General features: G+C 42.1%; 1 protein-coding gene across 1 annotated transcript in view; it reads right to left on the bottom strand.

Moving 5' to 3' along the window:
• Positions 1-8,977: 8,977 nt before the first annotated feature.
• Positions 8,978-10,661, bottom strand: part of LOC118421482 (cytochrome P450 2U1-like) — a 6,377-nt gene continuing 4,693 nt past the window's right edge. The window contains exons 6-7 of the mRNA XM_035828794.1: positions 10,458-10,593; positions 8,978-9,958 (exon numbers count right to left, since the gene is read on the bottom strand). Of these exons, the coding sequence (XP_035684687.1) occupies positions 9,780-9,958; positions 10,458-10,593 (315 nt within the window). The 3' untranslated portion in view covers positions 8,978-9,779. The remainder of the gene's footprint in view (positions 9,959-10,457; positions 10,594-10,661) is intronic.

Raw genomic sequence — 10,661 nt, 5'->3', positions numbered from 1 at the left:
TTTTTACCTGGTAATTTCGAGAATTTTGAAACTTTTATGGGAGGTTTTGCAAAACTGGGGGGACTTTTTGAAGTTTGAAACACCTTTAGGAAGTTGGTGCCAATCGCTTTCAAAAATAGAATGTAACCCCTTTTTTTTTTTGGGGGGGGGGGGAAAAACCAAAATGGCGCCCCCGCTAGGGCGCCCACCCCCCCACCCCGGGGGGGCGAGATCGCTAGTGATTTCGCCCGGGGGGGGCGAGATCGCTAGTGATTTCGCCCCCCCGGGGGGGGGGGGGGCGAGATCACGGGGGGGCGAGATCGCTGTCACACCGGCTTTGAATCGAGAGAAGCGGTTCGTTCAACCGTTCGTTTGGTTTGCATGGATGCATGGAGCAAGCCTTTCTTATCATGCCCTTCCTGCGGCAAGCCTTTTAAACCTCCCTTCATGGCATGTTATAACAGTTGTGGCCTTCGGTAGACAAAGTTGTTAAAATCTAGCTATATCAAACTCAAATATCAAATATTTATATTGTCATATTTATCGCAGTAGAGCAGTACATAATCAAGTTTATCGTATCCGGTTAAAATTTTGTGTCAGCTTTTCACAAAGTAGAGTACAAAATAATTTCCCTTATATGAATAGAGTCTGTTAATTAGTCTTAACGTCAATGCTGGCTGCTGGCTGCTCATTTTTTATCAAATTTGTTTTTGGATGTGTTCGTTTTACATGTGGCTTCCACTGGGAAGTAAATCTGTAGCAGAAGACGAAGCCATCAGCTCTGGGAGGTTAAATTGGCCAAAAAATAGCCAACAGGCTAGACAAAGGGTCAAATCTCACAATAGGTGGCTTTTTAAAAATCAAGTTTTGACTGAGATGATTATATGCAGAGTTTTTTTTCAGTAGAAGTTTTAACTTGAAATGCCTCAAGAAGTGTCCATTCTCACATGGGGCCGGGGGTTGACTTCTGCAATTCACTTTTTTGGAACAGTCCATTTTGCATGGAGTAGGAGGTGGTTAGAATATCCTGTATTTGCTACCAAATGTTTCATGTCTAGTTTAACTTGGCTCACTTTGTACTGAATGTACATTGGTTTTCTTATTCTGTATAACATTTTTGTTGTGGTCTGCGTTTAATGTGTTGCAGCGACAGCCATCTATCTCGATTATCTCTTAAAATTTTGTCAAAAGATGAATAAACGCTCTATTCTACAACCTATAAAAAGACATGGGGTCTTCGCATTATTACCTTGATTTACGTATGCAACGAGTGAAATGTTGAATGTATGAATACAGTATCAACATTAGACGGTCTGGGCCTTAACAAGAAATTTCGGGGCACTGTTATACAGTATGATGTCCTCTATCAATATCAACCAAATTTCGAATCAATCGATAAGGCCACACCAATTTAAGTTCACGGATTTTTCTCGAAAAATAATGTCGGCGGTGGAAAATAAAAATAAAAGACCATTTGAGACTTCCTGTCTTATTACCCATGCAGCCGTGTAGGAAACCATCCGAACGAATTAACAGGAAAGGACGTTGACCCTTATCAACTCAACTTACAAAATGCTATAGAGCATATTGAACGCTTATTGAACTGAACTAATCATTACTACACGAGCAAATTCGGTTGCATCCTTTTGCAATTATACATAACATTTTGTAAGCTACATATTTTTACTATATGACTAACAAACTGAAATACAAAAGCTGTTGTTATACATGGGTTGTGTCTCTTCTGAAAAGAGCAAGGCATCAACAACAGGGCATTGAAATTTTCACTACCAGTTTTACCTCCTTTCCACAACGTTGTTACTGTATACTGGAGCCCACACACCACAAACCAAACCAAACCAAATCAAATAAACAAAGCACACCCCGCTAGGTGAGAACAAAGATGGCGGCCTTCTGAGTACGAAAAATCACATGCAAGATAGACCCCGTTCACACTCAAAAAAATCAAGCGGCTTCAACGTGCAAGCCGCTTGAACGCACAAACCGCTTGAAAAAAATTACGTTCACACTCATTACAGACAATTAGTTTAATCGCACACAATCCAAGCTGATTGTGATTCCGTACCTGGACTTCAGGTACTTTTTGTACAACATTGTTTGTAGGTTTTCTCAAACCCACTCTTAATAGTCTTATATCATGATCCAGACAGAGATCTGTTCAAAGATATGCTTGTTTTTTGTGATTTTTTTAGCTTGCTGTGGTTCCTTTCTCTTCGCGTGATAAAAAAAAGCCCATTCCACTTGCCTTGACCCTACAGCGTTTCTTTCTATCCAGACATTATCATTGGGCACAAAAATTAGTAACGTGAGCAAACCTGTCAATGTGGCGTGTGTTCCTGCTCCCGCCGATACATGGATATATAACCTCCAACAGGGGGCAAATCGGAAATTTACATAGAATCTAGCCACATTGCGTCCACACTCGCGATTTCAGCCAAGCGGCTTGTTCACAAGTGTCTCAAACTACCTCCCAGGGATGGATTGCAAACGAGCCAGATCGGTGAAAATCCAAGCCGCTTGGAGCGTTCAGACTCAAGAAAACGATCCGGATCAAGCGGCTTCCAGGTTGAAGCCGCTTCATTTTTTTGAGTGTGAACGGGGTCTTAGTTCCTCCCACAAGTGCATGGTCTGGGTAAACACGTCGGAGCGCATTCAGGATATCCAAAACGCGCTCCTTTGTTTGCGACGTGTTCTGGATATCCCAGAAGCGCTTTTCGGATTGAAGCACATCCGGGATGCAAACCTATCCCATATGTGCTTCTATACCAGAAGCGCCTCTAGGATACAAGACCACCTGGGATATAACAGGTGTCTATAACAAGTGCCTTGTCCACAATTCCATCTAAACACGCCACACCGCAAAATCCAAATGCGATGCCTCTTCTTCTGGTGTTCGCCCTGCATAAAATCACCTGACTCCCGAACGCTAGATGTCAGCTACGGAGTGCGCCCATCGCCCTCTGACGATCGCCGTAACTTATAAGTTTAAGCCCAGAATGCGTCTGATCAACCTTCAGCTGACAGTATCAACATGACCACATGCGCGATCCCTTGTCTTCTAACGTTCCCCATGTGCAACACTTCCAGACTGCAGATCGTACGTACCTCACTTTGGTCTCGGTCGACATTTTACCTCCAAAAATCAGACGATGCTCGCTAAAACTGAGACACCCTGCAGGAGTATCGTACAAAACTCTGACGACCTTCCTCCACATCTCGCTCGACTTGTGCAAAGTCAGTGAAGACGGGCGTGTTTCCTACAAGCATCCTGCTTGTGTCGGGGGAATGTTCTACGAGCCTGGGCCGAGCTCCTGTCAATTAGTCCTGTCATTAACTTTGCACCTGACTAAAACATGCCCCATGCTTTCTGAATGACTTCTTTGAGAATCTTTCCATTTGGATCTTCTTCATTTCCTTGTTCTAGTAGTCAGGGTGACCCTTGTCGTAGAACGGGAGAACAGAGGGTTCGCCTGAAAGAAATCTGCTATGACGTCGTCCACTTTGTACGCTGGTCCGTCATGTTCTTCCTCCTCTTTCTCCTTACCATCATCATCTTCCCGGGCTTCTTTGTCTCGGTAGCCGCACTTTTCTGACACCTTTGTCTTGGCAACCTTTTTGCCCTTCTTCCTCAGTGCCATCTTTCACTCCATACACATATATGTAGGGCTATAGGAGTGTGGTATTTAGGGCATCTGTCCAAGTGCAACTATGCTCAATCATTGTCTAAGTGATGGGCGAGTACTCTCCAAGCAGAGGTTAGGCTCCGGCTGTTTTTTTAACGTTTTTTTAGTCGTTTTTATCGGGCTTTCTATTTTGTGTTTTTTTTTGCTGTGTCCGGACATTTGGAAAGTTCAAAAGACATGTCTCAAGATATGTGGTATGCCCTGTAACCAACTGGGTCAAGGCGAAGGGAGGCGTCTCTACGCGAGTTGAAAAGGATTCTGAAAGATCCTTCACACCCCTGTCACGTGTTCCTTATACCCCCCTCACAGTAGGCGAAAATTGATCGGACGACGAGTCTGCGAGCTCTAAATTACGAGGAGGCATGACCCTGACGGGAAGGGGGAACTCTGCCATTTCTTCGTCGGCAGCAGGGTCACTGCGGCCTCCTCGTAATTTAGAGCTCGCGGACGCGTCGTCCGATCGATTTTCGCCTAATGTGAAGGGGGTATTAAGGCTCCTTCCTTCAACCAAATGAGGAACCGCGATATGAATTGAGCCGTATATAAACTCCCAGTCAGCCGTACTTTAAGGCACAAAACCTCTTTTGCCGCGAGGACAACGAAAGATTTACTAAACCTAGTCTGAGTTCCATGTGCAGTATCGTCCGCCCACCTTTGCCTATATGTATTCTGTTGTTATGTTATTGTTATGTTAGTGTGTCCGTCGATGAAGAGCTTTTGATTAATGAACACATGGAATGGTTTTAAGATATCAATGTAATTTAACCATCTCTCAATTTTGATTGCAATGTATTGTAGCATTTATCAATTTGTAAGAAAAAAAAAGCGGCGAATCCGTGAACAAAGGTGATAAAATAGTGTGGCGAAAAAACAAGCTTAAGGATATCAATGAACTGTGATCAGAGCTGTGTTTGTCGTATTTCTCATGCCTTTTCTGACTAGTAGCAGAGCAATCTGACCCGCACACGTCAAGTCGCCGCTCAACCTTCCATGTTACCCCCCCTCCATTTCTCACATAACCTTACTGGGTGTCGCCTGTTACAAAATGATCATACTGTTTTGGTAGACATTCTAAGGAGGCTTTATACTTCATGATGATTCCCCGAAATTTGAGGGCATGCAAGGCCCTGAACTTATTGATCTCATCCCCTCGAATGTGGACATGGTAAATATGCTGGTCCAAAGGTGCTTCCGTACGCCTCGTTGCTTTACAAATAAGGCCATATTAATGCCTTATTAATTCAACTATATAGAAGACATCCTCTGAGAACCCCGAAATTGTTGTGGGCAAAAAGGTTGCCCCCTATAAAGTTGTATGTATTATGAAATCTACGTTGTAGGTGGGCAAATGACTAAACACATAGATTATGGATTACCGAACAACATTATTTTGTTCTTTTGTTGTTTCACATCTTCTTTCCTTAAAGGGGCATTCCACTCCAGAAGGGCGTGATGTTTTCCAATAGATAATGTGTCAATGAATACATAATCAGCCGAATTTTGTGGAATTCACCTTGGGATAAATTACGCAATGTGTGTTTTGTAAAACAATATGACACTCACTAAACCCATGCAGACCCTACCAATGCATTCCCTATACGTGTAGACACTTCCTTTATCGTGAATAATTTCGGCATAAATGAGGGGCGCTAAGCACACCAAGAAGTTCAATTGTTCAAAAGATATCAAAGAACACATAACAAGACGTATCTTTCTTAGCGCCCCTGAAATTAGCTTTGTAATCTTACCTAAAAATTTTGCACTGTATTCAGCCATAGGATTAATTCAATTAGCGGATACTTGGGGAGTTTAGTAGAAGACTGAATGCTTTTGAGGCACGTGGAGTAACTGGGTACTTTATCGTATGATGTGAAGTAGTATGTATTTATTACGTCCTAAAATGAATATCTATCGGAAAATAACACTCCCGTGTGGAGTTGAATGCCCCTTTAAGTCTGTGACATCAGTATCTGTTTTCCATATTTTTTTTGGCAATTTACAGCGTATATTTGTTCAATACGACATTTAGAAGCTACTTTATACAATTTACGGTTGGAATGTTATTTAGGTTTTGATATGACCAGACATGGCTTCTCCTCGGTCAGCCCTAGCTTAACTAGAGTTCCACGAACAGATACCTTCGCCAAATAAACAAAGATTATGGACTGGTTTTGTTACCTCCATGAGATGGAGGTTTAATAATATATTTTACCCTGCGTTTGTCTGTGTGTGTGTCTGTGTGTAAACAGGATAACTCGAGAACGACTGGGTGAATTGTTTTTATACTTTGTGTGTTGGTGGGGTGTGACGAAAGCTGGAAATGATTAGATTTTGTGACCTCTAGCGGCTTTCCTTGGTACTGCAGCGCAATTCCGTGTTTGCTATCTCGTGTTCTGAGCTTTGGTCACGACTTTTGGGCGTTAGATAGCTCTTCTCCTCAAGAATAAGTGACATAAGTTGTTCCCTTCTTGAATTATCCTCTTCAGAAGTTTTTGACAAAAATGCCCCTGCTATCCCAAAACTAGACACTAGGGGGCCCAAACTTATGTCATTTCTTCCTGAGCACAAGAGGTATCTAACACTCAAAAATCGTGACCATAGCATGTTCAGAACACCAAGATAGCAAAACCGGAAGTTGCCCTACAGTACCAAGAGGAGCCGCTAGGGGGCCCAAAATCTAATCATTTCCAGCTTTCATCACACACTACCAACACACTAAGTATGAAAACAATCCACTCAGCCGTTCATGAGTTATTTTGTTTACACACAGACACACAGACACAGACACAGACACACACACACACACACACACACACACACACACACAGACAAACGCAGGGTAAAATATAAACTCCATGACATTTCATGGAGGTAATCATGCAAAATAGGTGTACATTTGCGTAATTAATGAGAGTATTCTATCATAGCAGTTTTTTTATGTATGTCATATCCTGGATGTGATATGGTCTTGACATTTGGCTGGTAGATAGCTTGCAATGTCATGACAAAGTGGGGCAGGTTTCAGCGTCCTAACATTTGATTTCGGAACTGCAGGGGCATTTTTGTCAATACATTCCAAAGAGGATAACTGCAGAAAGGATTGACGGGTTGGCATCATTTTAGGCATGCAGGTAGTTTGGGCAAAGATGTTCATAATGATATGCATGTTATGCAAATGAGGACCTTATTTGCATAATTAATAAGGAAATTGTATAATTCCATTGTTTGCAATAACTGGACTTCAATAAATGTAACACTTGTTAATTATGATAGGTGGAATATAAGCAGATACCAAGTATGGTAATGAGGAACTTATTTGCATAATCTATGTAAAAATTGCAAAACCGCTTTATGATTCATGATGGGAATTTTATAATTGTGACATGTGTACGTTAGTCAATGATGAACAACACCATGCATAAATTCTGTTAATGTGTTAGTCAATTGCATGAAATTTACAAAAGCTCTAAATATTTAATGGAGGTATGAGCCCGCCGAACTCTATTTATTGTACATGATTTGTTAAGTATATACAGTTGCTGTGGATCTTTATCTTGATGATATTTGGTATTTAACTAGCGGTTGTGAAAATGAAGATGCATTCCGAAAATGGTTTGCCTGGTAATTTCCTACCGTTGTGCATCGAGTTGTGTACGTTTGTGTGTTTGTTTGTTGACTACATTACTCGAGAATTGGCAACCTAGCGCCGAGTGGAGGGACTGCAGTGGAGGTTTCAAGTTCAAAAGTCTATAATAGTGGATAAATCTTGGGGCAGGTGGGAGCCCCTGGCGACTGCAAGGGACGGTTTGGGTATCTTTGGAAGGGAATAATTCGAGCAGGGTTGGTGGATTTGCATGGTGTCCAGTATGCAATAGCTTAGGTGATGAAAAATATCATGAAATGTTATAGTATGAAAATCTGCATAATTGATGAGAAAATGCCATATTGCCGCAGTAGTAAATGATGAGAATTTGTATTCGCTTACAATAAGAGTTTTATTCATAACTCCAACCACGCATGCGCAGCAAAACTGCTAATCTGCCAAAGGGATAGCCTCTATCTCGTAAGCGGGTTTTTTGTCGAGATCAGACATAAGACATGCCCAGATGTGTTTTATTTATCTCTCTTGGCTCTTTGATATGTTACCCTCATTGCATTCCGCTTTAGTTAGAACTATGTAGAACTGACGCCAATAGCATGGCATGCATCGTCGTAGAAAACAACTACACAAAAAACATGTTTTACTGAAAAACACGGTTTTGAAGTTTAATTGAATGTCATTTGTCTATTGGAAGGGCTAACCGCCAACCCTGACAATAGAGGTACCCACTTCATGCTCGGGTTCCTTCAGAACTTCGAACGATCACAACTTGAACTGTTCGCCACCAGCGCAAGTGCGGACCCAGCCTCTGTCACGATCACAGCTCCCTATGCCGACTACACACGACGTCTCATAGTTACAGATGCTGAAGTGGAAGTCGTGACGCTCCCACAGCCCCTTTCCTTGAGAGGGAGTGAAAAGGCGCGCAAAGGGATCCTTTTTACTGCCGACAAGGAGATAATTGTGTACGGCGTCAACAAGAGACAGGCAAAAACTGATGGCTTTCTTGGTCTCCCCGTAGACGTTATCGGTTATGGGCACGGAGTATATCATTGCTTCTTATGGTTCAAGCACTGGCTATCCTTCTGATTTTGGAGTTTTCGGAATTTTCGGAAACACTTTCGGGTCGTCGCAAGTTACAATCGTACGATCGGCTGTCAACATTTATGATGTCGGTATTTAAAACTTATTCAAAATGTTTTGTCAAACATAATGGTGATGAAAGGTTCAATAAAATTACGTATCCGATCGGTGAATAGTTTCTTTAGGTTGGTACGTCACTGAATAGACTCTTTTTACACAACCATTGGTTTATTCACACCGACGTTTCGATGACCGTCTGTCACCTTCTTCAGGGCAATTCTGACTGGTTCACATTGTACTGCAGGACAGGTGTCGCTGTTCACAGTTCAGATGCGGTCACAAAACGTAAAGTATTTACATATGTACAGACAGACTTATGCAAAATATTTACAATGCGGTCCCAAACGCAAAGGAGTGTGAAACATCCATAACAGTTGTCAATTAACAGAGAAATGATGTAACAGTTCGTCTACGTCTTACGAATACTGTCACACACATGACTGAGTCTATACCCCCCCTCATCTCGGTTCGGTTACGTATCCGATCGGTTTACTAGTGATACGTGCTGTAAATGGTGCATTTGTCATTAGATACGTACTACATGCTCGGCCTAAACTATTACAAAAAGTTATTTCTGCATATATTGTTATCAGTTTTGATAGCCACTTCTAGAATTACACAGATGCTTGCAATTATTGCAATATATTGATAGATTTACTAACCTCTGCCTTCAGAGAAGAAGTCAAATTCTACAATAGACAAACCCTACATTTGTTAAATAAATGCACATTGTAGTCGATTAAACATTAGTGTCATGTACTCTATATTATCATTGTTTCGAGAATCTACATACAGTTAGCTATAAAGCATGAATTTCCAAATAGATATATGGATATCTAAAAACAGAACAAATCCTAACAAGGCTCTGGAACAGTGTAGTCACGCTCCACAAAAGACTTTGACAAAACCAACCACCGAGATGGATCTAAAGAGAAGGCTGCATTTTATTCTACTCATAGACGACTATAAAAACAAATGCCCCAAGTTTGTGAGCGTGCAACGATCCTACTACAAATATGACTCTTACAATGAACCTTTGCTGGCTAAGAAGCCACTGAGTGATAAGTGTAACTTAAATGTTGCTTTCTTCGACGAGACATGAAATTAAGGACATTCGTGAGCGAAGCAAACGTCTTATTGGTCAATATGAATCGACACCGGCACCGGTGTCGATTTGCAGCGACACTGGTGCCGGTGTCGATTAATTCCGACCAATCAGAGGAGCGATCGATACACACCGGCATGGCCGGAATCTACGGCGTCGCGTCATAACCAACGTGGAACGGGGCCCTCTGATTTGTCCGCGGCGCCTGGCTATATGATAATTGTAAATTCATGCCATCAGTTTCGACTTATCGAGGAATAGCACAAAGTTTAAACGAGTGCGGCATGAGTGTTATCGCTAATATCCCTTCAGTAGACAAAGGTGGGGCGCCCTCTGGCAGCTTGAAGGTGAAGTTCTGCAGCAGGCTGGAAAACAGCAGAAACAGCTCCATCTTGCCGAGCTGCTCTCCTGGGCACACGCGGCGTCCTGGAATGGAAATTTTCGCAGTGAATGGAGAACAGTAAATCTATTTATAATAGAAATACTATGAAGCCATGAAATATTCCATCAGGTTGGTAAGTCAATGAATAATATAAATATCTATACAAAACTATGTAGTTCTTCTTGGGGCCTCATCTGTAAGGCTCAGGTCACATTTCCAATCCGGGGCCCGGCCGGGCAGCTTTGGGGAGCGAAAAGTATGATATAATAGACATCAAACTACACAAAATGTCAATATAGCATTCATGTGCATGACATGTGTATATTTCTAGGAATACATTTTAAATTTTCGTTTCTTAAAACATCCCGGCCGGGCTCCGGTTTGGAAATGTGAACTAAGCCTTAGCAGCAGTGCACAATGAATTAGCCAGTATCATCATAAGTGAGGTGACAGTCATCAAAACGCCAGGAAGGTAAAATTTGGCTGTGTACAATAAATGGTGTTTTCGAAAAACCGTAAAAGGTGACTGAATGAAAAGATGACCTCCTGAGAACGGCATGAAAGAGTCCAGCTTGCTCACGACACGTCCTTCTGTGTCCAGAAACCTGCCGGGGTCAAACCGATCCGGATCCGGCCAGTAAACAGGGTCCGCGTGAACAGAGTGCAGGTTCATCAGGACCTACAATACAGAAAAATACACATAGACATTGTACACCAAAAAGTAGTTACTCAAGCAACTGGATATGG

Source organism: Branchiostoma floridae, chromosome 8 (genome assembly GCF_000003815.2).
Source record: "Branchiostoma floridae strain S238N-H82 chromosome 8, Bfl_VNyyK, whole genome shotgun sequence".
Taxonomy (NCBI): domain Eukaryota; kingdom Metazoa; phylum Chordata; class Leptocardii; order Amphioxiformes; family Branchiostomatidae; genus Branchiostoma; species Branchiostoma floridae.
Note: the sequence above shows the minus strand (reverse complement) of the source record. Positions and strands in the feature narration are given on the sequence as shown.